A 14536-nucleotide genomic window follows, 5' to 3' on the forward strand; every position below is an offset into this window, starting at 1 on the left:
GCTAAGCCTCAGGAATACCAACCAGCAGTCAGCCCCGAACTCTCTCGCTCTCTCCCTCTTCTTCTTGTGCTATCTCACTCTCTCTTTCTCGCTCTCTTTTTCAGTATGTTCACTCTTGTTGACAGAAAACAAGTGCTGCATCACCATTTTAATTCTGGCGTGGGCGTCCAGGTTCTGTCTAGTTTTTATTTTTTTTGCTTGCTAGAGATGCACGGTGCGAGCAGCGGAGGAGCCGCACAGAGTAAAGGATCAGGGGTATGAATCCTAATGACTTCTACCAGAAGAAAGTGGGAAGAAGACGTCTGGGGAGAATCCTTCCTTAATCTCCTTTTCTCCCCCTCTGCTTGTCTCTCTCTTACCTATGGACCCGCGCTCACAGCTCGTGTGTGTTTATGGGATTTGTCTCCCTTTGATTTTGATTAATTAGTTGTCAATGGACAACCAAGGACTTGAATTCCGTCGTGTTAAAGCAAACAGTAACAGAGAAGAGAGAGTCCTGCTGCTGCTCAGTCTCACACATGACCTTGCCTTTACTACACAGCAGAGTCATATTTGGCTCTTTTACATATTGGTAACCATATTGAGTGGGATGATTACTGTGCATTAATTAAAGGTGGCAATGTGTGTGCGACTGTTACGAGTTCTCTGGGGAACGAGCACAGTGTGATATGGTGGTTCTTTCAGGTAAAGAAAGAAATTATATTAGCAGGGTAGCAGTTTAGTCTTCAACTCCACTGCTTCTGTTCTTTGCCTCATGTTAGGTAGTATGTGAAAGCCTATTCATAGTACTCATAGTTCATGCCAGACCACTCTGTACCATTTGACGATGTAACTTTAGTATTAAGATATAATATATTATAGACACCAGTCTACTTGGAACAGCAGTGCAGGGATACTGATTCCTGTTTCAAAGTGAAAACACTCAACTGCACAAAGCCAAATAAAGAAAAATGGTGTGAAAAGAAACACCGTAAACAGATCTTTGCTCTCAATAAAATTAAATAAAGGCCAGAAAGTCCTGATGATATGATAATAGATTGATCTGCACATTAACAGCTCCCATTAATGGATTTTACTGCCTCTTCCTCAGACTTTCTCAGACTTCATTATTGAGCTCCTGGGTCCTGTGTGATGATAAGTTTCAGTTTTATGATGTGGTGTTTTTTATTTTATTTCTGTCTTGATTTTATTATTCTTATAGTCGTGCCACTGTTTCCCTCTCTCTCTCTCTCTTTGTTACCATGTGACTTTGAACATGGCATTGCTGTTGGTTCCAGACGGGCTGGTCAAAGTGTTTCAGAAGCTGCAACAGTAAATCAAATAACCACTCATTGCAAGGAATGCAGAACCTTGATGCAGATGGGCTACAGCAGCAGAAGGCCACACTGGGTGCCATTCCTGTCAGCTAGGAACAGGAAACTGAGACTGCAGTTTGCTTGGGCTCACCCAACCTGCGCTATCATCACTATCATGTCAATGTATTAAGGCAGATATGAAGGCAAAAGGAGGGCCAACCCAGTGCTACCAAGGTGTACCAAATAATACAGTTCTGCCTTGCCTTTGTCATTTGTTCCTCCTTTTGACAATAAACCAATGTACATTAAAAAAATGTATACACACACACTTGATACCTATGTGTTTATACAGAATAGGAATGTCTCCAGCATTCCCACTCTGTACCCATCCAACAGCTGTCACTACAGAGTCTCGACCTCACATATCCCTTCATCTGTCACTGCAGCAGCTCCTCAGCCCCACTATGTATCAAGGAAAAGCCATTACTTATTTTCTCCCAGATCATCAGCCGAGTCGTCTAAGCCTGTTACCTCTTGTTCAGTTCTGCCTGTCTGTACTTGTTACGGCTTGAGGGCAGCCTGTTGTCTACTGTCAGTCTGCACTGCAGTCCTCAGTAAAAGGATATCTTTGTCTTTGCCACCTGTAAGATTACCACGCGAAGCAAAAAACCCCAAAAATACCAATATTATCGCACGTTTTCTGCTTCTTTACACTGTATTCGTTTGTTGTACGTTATAACGGATCTCTACCATCCGCTGTGGTCAGCCAATCACAAGACAGTGTAAAAACAGATCAGTCATTTTGTTTCATTTGTTTACTAATAGCGTCTTAGTGGTTATAGTTGCTCCATTTTATCCAACAGGGTCACATTTTTGCATTTGCTTTCGAAGCTGAAGTGGTGCCTGATCACCCGCGAGCCGCCTGTTTATCACTTCACAGTCCACGATACACAACACAACATATAAAATACATGATTCATAAAAAAAAACTCCCAGTGGTCGACGCTTGTTCTAAAAAAAGTAAATACTTCCTGCTCACTTTGCATTTTCCAAAAAAAGCAAAGAAAGTAAAGGAAGCAAACATATGCAAACACACTGGCTAACCTTACCAGCACTACACCCACGCAGTATATAGTCTCCTGTCAAAAAACCCCCAAAAGAAAATGAGAAAAAAAAAAGCAATCTTAATATCGACATAATGTTCAGTTTGCAGATGAAGCGGTAAAACACGACACCTCTTGCAAAAGGAACTCTGAGGTTTGAATTTTCCCGTGCCTGGCGATGCTTTTGCATTTGCATCACTTGCATTTTTAAATAACGAAGGAAGAGGAGGAGGCAGATCCCTGTTTAACCCTAGAAGACAAGTTCCAGCTTGCGCCTTGCTGAAGTGTTGAAGTGTAATTTTATGGAGCATATATATTATACTTCCTACCTAAACACTGACACATTGTCAATGTGGGAGCATGGAGGAGCGTTTGAGTGATCTTACATTATGCATTTGTGGGCTGCGTGTTTATCTCTCCTCAGATCGCTCGCACCACGACCACTCTACTTTTCTACTTTCATATCCCTTCTGTCATATTCAGCTCTTGAAATGAGTGCTACATGGAAATACAAAGTCCTTCTCTCTGTCTCTTCCAAATCCTCTGGAGACCTCAAACCTTACTTTTACTCTTTCAGTTGCCATGGATACCTCTGCTAAGGCAGCTGATTGGAGGCAACAATAAACTCTACTCTATCAAGCCCCCGACAAAAATTTGTCTCCAAACTGAAGATCTGAGAGTCTCCCTGTATCCTTTCTCACATGCTAACACGCCCACTAACATACATATAAACTCAAACTGATGCACACGCAGGGGAATTAAGTGCTGGGTGTCAGAACAGAACAGAGATCAGTGCAATCTGCTCCAGCAAAGTCCAAAGCCACAGTCACCATCTAGCTATCCCAGCGGAGGAGACAAAATGTGCGAAATCCATTCTGCAATCAATTAAGGAGCAGTCAGCCACAGCACTCCTGCTCCAGATGTGACCCCCAGTGCTCCTGAATGATCCTTAGTGGAGTTCAACTCTGGTTAATAGCCTAGTTTCCACTAAAGCACTAAACTGGGATAACTTTGCCACAGCACTAATTGTGCAACAACAAAAAGTCTGCTCTGCAGGACCAGAAGAAAAGCAGAAATACTCTTTCTAACAACAGTCTTCCTATTGTGCTTTATGTTATTTGGTAAAAAAAAAAAAAACCTACAATAATACATAAATGATTACTAAATGATCACTGGCACTCATTAGAAACCTTTACTTGCATTTCAGGTTCAGATTTACTGAGTGACTCACTTTCACTTCACTGTGTTCCTGCTACTTTAAACAAATCTAGTTTAGAGGCTTTGGTTAATGCCAGTTCCAGAAATGCTGGCAACCCCCAGTGTTTCCACTCCGTCTCCTAGTCGAGACACTTAGTCCTAGGTCACCTTATTCTCAAGTTATCACAAGATTTTCAGACTTACTTACTCTGATCTTGAGGTTACTGAGATCCAAACTCCTCTGAGATTTTTAATAGTTGTGCCTATGGTATCAATTTGAAAATCTTGGTTGACTTCCTTCTAGAGTTGTTTGCATAAAACTTTACCTTTGACCCTAACCTTGAGATCGACTTCACTGAGATTCAAACTCATCCATGCTTTTTTCAATTTGAAGCTCGTTGCCTCGTTCTTGAGTTATCACATTGACAAACTCAGGTGTCCACACCAACCATGCCAGCTCTTTAGGGCTGAGGGGTAAAAAATTTGGGACGCAGTTGATTTGAAAAATCTCACAAACCCAGATTTTCTTCACAGAAGAGCATAGAAAACATCAAATGTTCAAGCTGTGAAAATGCACACTTTGAGTAAGTCTAAGTCTGTAATGTGACTGGGTGTTTACATCTTTACTTTCAGATGTAAAGATTTGCAGAGGTTCACCAATCTGCATCTACAAATTATGGTAGAGCTACTTTTGGCAGCTTTCTTATTCACAAGGGGTCTATGCAGCAGGTAGCTCCATATGTTTGAGTTGGCAGATTTTTATGCTAGATGTCCTTCCCAAAGGGAGTTGCGTCTCCTCGTGGGACTGATTAAGGGATCTTTTGCTTGTTAGGTAAATGTGTAAAGCACGACACTATGGAGACACGCAAATTGAAATTATGGAAAAAGTTCATAAATATGTCTATTCAATGTAACATTGCAAGGACTTTGAATATCTCGTCATTTTCATTTCATATCATTATCAAATGTGAAGAAATCTCTGTGCGCACGGGACAAGGTCGAAAGTCAACACTGGATGCCTGATCTTCAGGCTCTTGGGTGGCACTGCATTAAAAACAGGCATGAATCGGTCATGGAAATCACTGCACTGGCTCAGGAACACTTCCAGAAATCTTAGTCGTGAGCACAGTTGGTGAACTGTGCTCAGCTCCATCCACAAATGAAGGTTAAAGATTCTACATGCAAAGACGTAGTTGTAAGTGAGTATGATCCAATATGGTCCTTGGCCAAATCTCATTTAAAATACACTGAGATAAAGAGGAAAACTATTATGTGGGCAGATGAAAGAAAATTTAAAATTATTTTTGAAAAACACCAGCGCTGAATCTCTGAACTAAAGGGGAGAGACCACATCCAGCTTATTAAGTCCAAGTTCAAAAGCTGCATCTCTGATTGTATGGGGGTACATTAGTGCCTATAGAACTAGCACATCTGGAAAGACACCATCATTCCTAAAAGATATATGCAGATTTTAGAGTAACATCTGCTCCCATCCTGACGACATTGTTTTAAGGAAGGATTTGCTGAACTGGCCGGCCTGCAGTCAATTCATCTTTCAAAGGTCCAGCAGATGGACTCCTCAGTTCGCAGACATTTCAGACTGTTGTTGATGCTACTAAGTTGTGAACATTGCCCTGTCCTAATTTTTTTTCCAAAATGGAAAAAAACAGAAAGAAGATTGTACATTTTCTCAGTTAAAACATTTTATTTGTGTTCTTGTTCTACTGTGAATAAAAATTGGCCTTATGAGATTTTACAAATCATCGCTTTTTGTTTTTATTTAAATTCTACACAGTGTGCCAACTTTTTGGGAATTTGAATTGCACAGAAACTTGTGAAATGCAGTGATTTAAACTTTCAAAGGGATTTTGTTTAATCTTGGAATCCAGTCTCTCTCACTCACTCAGTACTGCTTCTTCCTCTTTAATGATACTGGTACAGTCACTGCACCACAGCAGAGGCTCATTCATGCTTCTGAGGTTCTTAATTTGGTGGTCTTGGTATCTGGGGCTTTCTCTTTGATTACTTCAGTGAGGCTGTCAATAACAACCCTGGACTCGGTTTTGATACACCAAAGTGAAATCAGTGGAGATGAGCGGTATTTTAGAATTTTAAAATCACTCGGACACTAATTTGGAAGAGAATGTCTATATTTATTAGCAAACCACAGCAGGTATATTGACATATGCATGCATGATTTACAGCACTAAAATCACTAATATAACTAATGATCGTTTAAGTCTAAAAATGGCATTTTCTCTACTGACCAGCAGGGGCAACTCCACTATATGGTGACGTTAGGCTGCAGAAACAAGTCAGTTTGAACAGAAGTTAACTCTCAATTTAGTTTAAACATCATTCTAAAAGGTTATTCATCTCAATTGTCAGTTTAAAAAATTCTTAAGATGTACTTTAGGATGTGGCCACAGAGATTATGACGGTACTGAAAAACACATATAGGGCTTGCCTGTTTATTAATTTTTACTGCTTTCACTTTGTCTTTTTTAATTCTATTTATTTATTTTCCCCAAGCCAACATTAGTCATTAAAATATCACAATTAAGGCTCATAAATGTTACTAATCTTGCTTCCCAGCCAAGTAGCAGTTTCCTTCTGAATAATAGTGAGGTTTCCAGCCACCATACAAAAAGAAAATTTCCAGCTGTGCTCAGTTGGTCACTTGGCTATTTTCCTATTATTCCCATCAGTACACTGAATGCTCATTGGCTCAATGACTTGTGACTATCAATTTGTTAGCAGATGAGCATACTTTGGACAAAACCGCATTTGTGATTCTAACTACAATTAACTTCATAAGTTATTCAAATATGACTTGAAAGTAGTGATTTGATATTTTCTCATACACATCTGTGTAACTGGAAGTTTTTGCAAGATATTGGATGTTTCAGCCCCTGTAGGCTTTCAAAGGAATGGAAGTTCAGACCTGGAAGCAAAGTCAAAGTAGCTACCATGATGTCCTCCGTTGGTTTCTTAAGTCTCATATTGAAGATTAGCATTTCAAAGTCACCATCTTAGAAAACCACACACATACCTTTCTGGAGATCCAGAAGTCTTTGTGCAGCCACAGCTTTTGCCTTATGATGGCCTCCAGACAGGCTACAGTTTTCACCTTTCCAACCTTGAAAAGTGTCTTGAAGCTATGTCTATATTTTATATACAGTCTATAGGCCCCATTAATTTTGGATTATTCAACATGCAATGAGACTGGAAATCCAGTGAACAGAGATGGGACAAAGTTAGCTTTACATGTTTTTCTGTAAGGCTGTCTAAGATTTGGGTAAGTTTTTAAGGCATTTTAATCCATGATCTTTCCCTCCACCTAACCAAATACTTGTGTTGCCTAAGCTGAACCCAACTGTGATTGAAAGCTAAAAACTGTCTAAAAGAAAAGAAGGCGCACGTCTCTCAAGAGCAACTTGGGCAGAGGAGGCTGGTAAAGTCTGGTAAACTTCACAAACAAACACACTCACTTTCCTTAATAATGCATTTAATTGAACAGCACGCACCCTGAGTCTGACCTTAATCTAACCCCATCGTAACGTCGACCTAACCTTTATAAAGCTAACCAAAGAATATTTTACCTGAGAATGTCATTTTTCACACAGATAAGGATGTTGCATACAAGGCCTACTGTGAATACATAGTAGCTGTGGGCCTATAGAGAGCAGTGTGGCACCCTCTAGAGGCTAAGAAGAGTATAGTGATTTTCTTTTTTTTCTTTTAGCAAATCCGATTCCAATCATCTGATTTTCAACAAGAGTTCATGACTTTTTTTTTATTCCCAACATTTAATGTTTTTTCTTCACATTTTAACTATGAGAGCCCGTCATAGCTGAGGCTTCAGTGAGGTGTGTATGAAATTTCAGGAAGCTGGGAACTATTATTTCTTGGAGCTTGTGTTGTACCCGGTGACGTAATCAGTTGCGCATGTGTCCAGATTCAGGTTCTGCACGCCATTGTGGAAAATAGTTACTTACACATTATTGACTCTTAAGCCTGAGCTAGAATTCCTAGTTGACTTCCCCGAGTATAATAACTGAAGAAGAAACTGTCCCACAATGGCTACGGACTCCTGGGCTGAGGCAGTGGACAAGCAAGAAGCTGCGTTGGACTCGGTAAGGCTTAACTTACGCAACACGGGCTAACCTGTTGTTAGCCTGCTTGGTAAATGCTTTGGCCTGGTCTGGCACACTGTTGAAGAAATTCGGTAGTCTGTTTTTAACGTGGACAGCTGAAATTATTCAGTGAGAGCGCCATCAGTGAATAAAGTGGCTCCCGGTGACGCCCGTCTCTGTAGAGTTTCATTAGGTCGAAAACGAAACTACCGGCTTGGCTTCAGAGCTAAGTTGAATTAGCTCGTGAAGAGCTGCTGCGTGCTCAGCGGTTTGATAGCTTTAGCAGCTAACTGGCTAACCGGCATATGAAGGAGGGGGGCTTTGGAAAAGTCAGACTAATTATTTAGCCCCAGACGAACTCAGTTTATTTTGTTCTTCCTCGCAGATGGGAAAACTTCAATTAAAAGAGAAGCCAGAAGAAAATGGTAAGCATCCATGTGCAGCTGAATTGGGGTAAGAGCCAGTATCCATAAAACAAGGAAACCCAAGCATGTACATATTGGCATTATTTATTGCAGGCACGACCGCAAACGCAAAAGACTCAGCACCTGCAAAGTCAGAAGGAGAGAAGGCGGCAGATGATGACGAAATTGGTATGCGGTAAATTATCTACATGTGTTGAAAATATGTGTGCATTCATTATTGTCTTTTAGTTGGATGCTTGGTTGGCTCTTGTTCTAAAAGAGACATCTCCCCTATCTTGTTGTTTCAGAGGACGTAGGGGCACAGTCTTTGTTAAACAAACTGATTCGAAATAATCTGGTCAATACAACAAATCAAGTGGAAGTTCTTCAGAAGGATCCGAACTCTCCGCTTTACTCCGTCAAGTCTTTTGAAGAATTAAGGCTGTGAGTGAGATCTGTTTGTCTGTCTCGGTAGCCTAATCACTTAATATGTCATGTTTAACAGTATTGACACATGTATCTGTTGAGAGTTCCCAGCAAGGACCTGTGTTTAAAGATGCACCGATGCACCAGTCTTTTGGGCTGATTCAGATTTCTCACTTTTCTCTTTAAGTGTGACCTGCCTGTTTTTGCAGATTCCAGTTTTCTTTCTGAGAGCTAAAACTGACCGCACATACAAGTATTCATCAATTCAAAATAGTATTTTTTTAGGTACTATTTCAGTAGGTTTCTCATCTGAAATAACTGAAAGTAAAGTCCTCTGATACTGGAAAGAGGATAAAATAACTGAAAATAAGTTGTTGTTTTTTTTACCAAACAAAACCAGGTGCAACTGATTTATATAATAGAGCTACTGTCAGGTATTTACCCCTGTGTTTATAATGTCGCCAGATAATGTGACACAGACCCTTTTATTTTTCTCACTCATCTCCATAATTCACCTCTTAGTTGATCCTTTGCTCATAAGAGGCTGCTGGTGCTCTGAGAACTGGATAGCTTCAGCTGTAGCCCTGTTTTTAGGGAAGTTTTTGCCCACACTTTACCTCAGAACTTTGTCTTCACTCACTTCCACACTAACACCGTAGCACGTGTCGTGAGTGTCATGCGCGACTGTCCGCGCTGCATGAAACAGGCTGGGTCATAATCGGTCAAACAGGAGGCTGATCAGCCGGTCACTGGTCCGGGCTGATTCCAGTCCCCGGCTGGTGAATCGGTGCATCTCTAGTTGTGGTGTCTCTTTTATGCCCATCTTCACCACGGTGAGTTTACACAGACTGATTGTGACTGATGCTTCACAATCCTGGCATTTATTTTATTTTTTCCTCTCTGTACAGTAAACCACAGCTGCTTCAGGGAGTGTATGGTATGGGTTTCAATCGGCCATCAAAAATCCAGGAAACTGCCTTACCGATGATGCTGGCTGAACCGTGAGTGTCCTTTAAATAATGATATGCAGACATTAGACTTACTGAATCACTTAACCCTGAATAACATTCTGATATCCATCATATTTATTACCACCCGTACATCTAATTTCCTGTTTCCTGTAGTCCACAGAATCTGATTGCTCAGTCTCAGTCAGGAACAGGGAAAACGGCTGCCTTTGTTTTGGCTATGCTCAGCCATGTCGATCCCAACAACAAATACCCCCAGGTGAGTGTCAACTTTCTTTACTGTACTATAAAGTCACCATTGAAATCCAAGTGATAAGCATGACTTGTCTTGGACAAAAACATTCCTCTTGTCTCTCATTGACGGACATGTGTTCTCTCTCAGTATTAATGTTTAATGTTTGCTCTCTTTTCTCGTCGTCAGTGCTTGTGCGTGTCACCCACCTATGAGCTGGCGCTTCAGACTGGCAAAGTGATTGAACAGATGGGCAAATATTACCCTGAAGTCAAACTAGTCTACGCCATTAGAGGAAATAAATGTAAGGCGCTTGTGCTTTCTGCTGTGCTGCATGTGTACTGTTATGTACCGAATTGTTGTTAGAACCTTTTGTGCGTGTATGAGCACGTCTGTCTTTTTTTCCAGTGCAGCGGGGCATGAAACTGCAGGAACAGATAGTTATTGGCACACCTGGTACCATGTTGGACTGGTGCAGTAAATTCAAGTTTATTGATCCCAAGAAAATTAAGGTGTTTGTGCTTGACGAGGCTGATGTTATGATCGCCACGCAGGGTCACCAGGACCAGAGTATACGCATCCAGAGGTCAGCCGAAGCAAATTAAAATAAGACTTGAGAACCATGTGGCTTTTTAAAATTTTTAAAATTGTGCATGTTTCATGCCTCATTTCTTTGCCACACAGGATGCTGCCCAAAAACTGCCAGATGTTGCTGTTCTCAGCCACATTTGAAGAGTCGGTGTGGAACTTTGCTCAGCGCATTGTGCCTGATCCCAACATAATCAAGCTGAAGAGAGAGGAGGAAACACTGGACACCATTAAACAGTACTATGTGTTGTGTAACAGCAAAGAAGAAAAATTCCAGGCTCTCTCTAACATCTACGGCGCCATCACCATCGCTCAGGCCATGATCTTCTGCCATGTGAGTTGATCTTTAATTTAAAAAAAAAACAGCGACTCTGGCTGAATTTTATTTCTTCTTACATAAGCTTACACATTCTTTTGCTGTTTGTCATCATTTGTTGCCAAGCTGTTCCTCTTTAATCCAGAAGTGAAAAGAGAGCTCTGCAGCATGAGCTAACTTAAACAGAATAGTCTGTTTTTTATTTAACCAGGGAAGGGCCAAACTCAATCCTTTTATACTTGGACTCTTTGTATACACACCTGGCATGTTGGTTAACTGACTGAAGCGCACCCTTTCCTCTGTTCAATTCAGACAAGGAAGACAGCAGGCTGGCTGGCAGGGGAGCTGTCCAGAGAAGGCCACCAGGTAGCGCTGCTTAGTGGAGAAATGCAAGTGGAGCAGAGGGCTGCAGTCATTGAACGCTTTAGAGATGGAAAGGAGAAGGTCCTGGTCACCACAAATGTTTGCGCTCGAGGTAATGATGTTCAGATGTTTGTCATATGAGTTTTATCGGTTTACATTTGAAAACACTTTTTTTCCCCTTACTTTTGCAGTTACGTTAGCACAATATATATGTGGGTTTACAAAGTACCGGTAAGTTGCAAAAAAATTATGTTTGAGGTGTAAAGTTTGGTTTAAAAAGCTGTCTCAGCCTGAATGCAAGCTGCTAGAGATCAGCTTTAATGAATTTGGCTCACCACTTAGGATAACCATAGGTCACCAGGATACCATACTTGCATCTACTCACTCTGACCCATTGTATCAGAGGGAGGCAATTAATGGATTTTTGAAGGAATTGCAGATTTATTTATTTTTTTGTCCTAGGTATTATAAAAAAGGCTTGGGGTTAGTTTCTGCCCACAATATCCTGAAATTGTTTTCATACTTATTTCAGTTTTCAGCAGTTTTTCTAAATTCTACACTGTACGGCCTAACATGCAATTTAGAGGAAGCCTTAATCCACCGCCAAAGATTATCATACACTGTATGTAAAAGATGGAAATAGCCTCCAGAGTCAATGTGTTACTGCCTTTAAACCTGCACAAAAAGGTCAGTTACTGACCATGTGACTCTTTTTGTTATGATATAGTCTCAGTGGATAGTTTTTTTGGATTGATTTAAGGTGGGGTTTTTTTGTGATTGACAGGTTTATGCTTCATGAGTGTGCCGTGTACTCATTCATTCTGTGCTCAATATAAATAAATAAAAATTAAAGACACTTTTTACAGCAGTGCAAGTGTGAATGTGTTTGATGTCAGACTGTATGAAATTAATTGGATTTCTACAGTCAAATTAAAACATTGGTGTCCTGCACATGTACATTGTTTTCTAGTAACTCTTTATTCCTCCCATCTTCTTTACAAACAGGTATTGATGTAGAGCAGGTTTCTGTGGTGATCAACTTCGACCTGCCAATTGACAAGGATGGTAACCCTGACAACGAGACATACCTGCACAGGATTGGCCGCACAGGTCGATTTGGGAAAAGGGGACTGGCCATTAATATGGTGGACAGCAAGATGAGCATGAACATCCTCTACAGGATCCAGGAGCACTTCAGTAAGCAGCTGTTTAAAATAAAAACAAAACATGTACTTAGCCCTTCTTCCAGCCAAATCTCAGCCCCTCTCTGAACCCCTCTCTTCTGTGTGCTCTTCCTCTGCAGATAAAAAAATTGAAAAACTGGACACTGATGATCTGGATGAAATTGAGAAAATTGCCAGCTAAGAAGGTGTGTTCACGCGACGGACGCTCGCTTCCCTCCCCCACGTCTTTGCTCTCCAAGGACTGTACGCTCCTACAATTTTATTGCTTTTATTATTTTTTTTAGCTGTCGGAGAAAAGAGCAAAACCACACACAGCATATGTTTACATGTGGATATGTCTCCTCTCAGACACGTGTTTTGTAAGTCTCTGATACATACCCTATTTCACTCTTTGTACTCCTTTAAATAAAGTGTATGAGTTTAATGCTGTGTATTGTGATGCTGTAAAAGCAGGCATAGTCGACTCATTTATTATTATTTTTTAAATGGGGGGGAGGGGCGGGACTTTTTTTTTTCTTTAAATTTTAAGCCACTGGTGGCTGTAGTGGTGGCATGATACAAGCTATTCTGTAAAGAGATTCACAAAAACCCTAAGAGAAAAACAAAAATACTCATTTTATGTGCCGCAAATGTTTTAAAATATCACTGAATGTAACCGTATCATGTGGACTATTACAGCTTTTATCGTGCTTTGTTATGACTACCAAAATCAGTACAAAGGGTGAAGTTGGGTATGCTGCTCCGAGTTGTAGTTTTAATTGATTGTGTCATTGAAATGGTGATGGTTGGGGTTCAAGGGTCTATGCAAACTTATCAACCTGTGATAGCTACTATCGAACACTTATCAACCTGTATTCACGTGACACAAATTAATCCTGAAATAACCTCAGCTTTAGCATCAGGGTGTGTAGTCTAGTCAAATGCCAAAAAAAAGGCTGCCTAGAGTGATAACGCATTACTAACTCCAAGTCATGGACATTTAGATGTTTCTGTGTTTAGTCTGTCATCGGCCAACCACACATCTCACACGCATGCTATTTATATCCTTTTTTTTTTAATTTATGAGGACGAGCTTGGCGTCACTGCTGAGCATTAATCATTAGTCTTCTTCCTTCATCGCTCATAAAAATCAGATTTTTAACTGAAAATGTGACCATTACGGTGATGTTTCCTTTGTGTATCACTGTCCCCACTCAATCGTTACAATCAGGGTTTCAAGTTTGACTTTAGCTCAGCTACATTTCTTCACCCAGACTGTGCTGTTATTAAGGATTGTGAGTTTAAAAAAAAATTACGCAATGCCTTCCTCAAGTGCATTATATACATATGATTTTGTTATTAATATTTAAGCTATTGGGCTTACATTTCTGACTGACACTTGAAATTTTGATTATATATTGAATTATGGGCGTCTTTAGGATGTGTGAATTATCTTCTTGAAACCAAATGCTGAATTGACTTGAGGACCTATGCTAATCAGATTTACTATGTTGCTCTGACATGGTCGCCTGGATAGGAAATGTGTACTTGTGTACATATTTACAGAAAAATTGTTTAAAAAAAATAGTTACTGAATTTTTGAGATTGTCACTTCTAAGAAGTGCAGAAACATTCCTCACGAGGTTCGATTTTGACAGACGCAGCACTTCAAATCAGTTAAGCTTGCAACAGTTGGGTGACTGTACAAAAATCAAGAAAAACAAATGTGTGATGTTTGGTGTATTTGATCACTGCACTGGAAGATTAAGATCGGTGACTGGTCAATCTAAACCTTCTACAAACCTCATCTGGCTCCCAGCTGCACAGAGAAGACTGTCGGTGGTAGTGCGGATTTTATGGACTATTTATGGACAACTTGATGAAAAATCACTTAATGAACACATGCAGCCAAATTGGAAGGAAGTGACCTCAAGCGTGAGAATCCGTAGGAATGGTCTGTGAAGACTTTTGGGTAAAGAATAAGTGTATGCAGTTTTATCGGACACTCGGATGTATACGTTATCAGTGAGTGTGTGCACTTTGTTGATCCATAATGTAACACCACTGTATGAGACCCATGGACACAAAGCAGTTTTGGCTATAGAACGTCACACTTTTGCCCACATGTATACCTTGTTAGATAATTTTCAATAACCTACAAAATTCATAATTGTACACGTTGCCTAATCGGGTTTAGGGCAAGTAGCCTGTTGTAACCTAAAGATCTATGTAGACAATGACAGGTTCAAGGTGTGTGGTCTTCTGTAGCTGAGCTGCGTTCATGGACAGTTATGTACTCTTAATATGTTGAATTAAAAGAACATCTAGCTGTTCATATGTATGTC

General features: G+C 40.4%; 1 protein-coding gene across 1 annotated transcript; it reads left to right on the forward strand.

Annotated features, from left to right (window-relative positions):
- Positions 1-7510: 7510 nt before the first annotated feature.
- Positions 7511-14524, forward strand: LOC309706961 (ATP-dependent RNA helicase DDX19A). Its single transcript, XM_082533997.1, has 12 exons — positions 7511-7731; positions 8117-8156; positions 8250-8324; positions 8444-8579; positions 9470-9562; positions 9686-9788; positions 9951-10065; positions 10170-10347; positions 10446-10683; positions 10978-11140; positions 12034-12225; positions 12332-14524. Exons 1-12 carry the CDS (start codon positions 7675-7677, stop codon positions 12391-12393), a joined length of 1452 nt encoding a protein of 483 aa, XP_082390123.1. The 5' UTR covers positions 7511-7674; the 3' UTR covers positions 12394-14524.
- The last annotated feature ends 12 nt before the right edge of the window (positions 14525-14536 follow it).

The sequence above is a fragment of the Aulonocara stuartgranti genome, assembly GCF_965226115.1.
Source record: "Aulonocara stuartgranti genome assembly, chromosome: 5".
NCBI lineage: Eukaryota > Metazoa > Chordata > Actinopteri > Cichliformes > Cichlidae > Aulonocara > Aulonocara stuartgranti.

Bases quoted from the DNA above. Each gene is read 5' to 3' on its own strand.
- LOC309706961 (XM_082533997.1), top strand. From the start codon at position 7,675: ATGGCTACGGACTCCTGGGCTGAGGCAGTGGACAAGCAAGAAGCTGCG. The intron at 7,732-8,116 runs GTAAGGCTTAAC...TCTTCCTCGCAG, and splicing joins AAGAAGCTGCGTTGGACTCG to ATGGGAAAACTTCAATTAAA. The intron at 8,325-8,443 runs GTATGCGGTAAA...TTGTTGTTTCAG, and splicing joins GGCAGATGATGACGAAATTG to AGGACGTAGGGGCACAGTCT.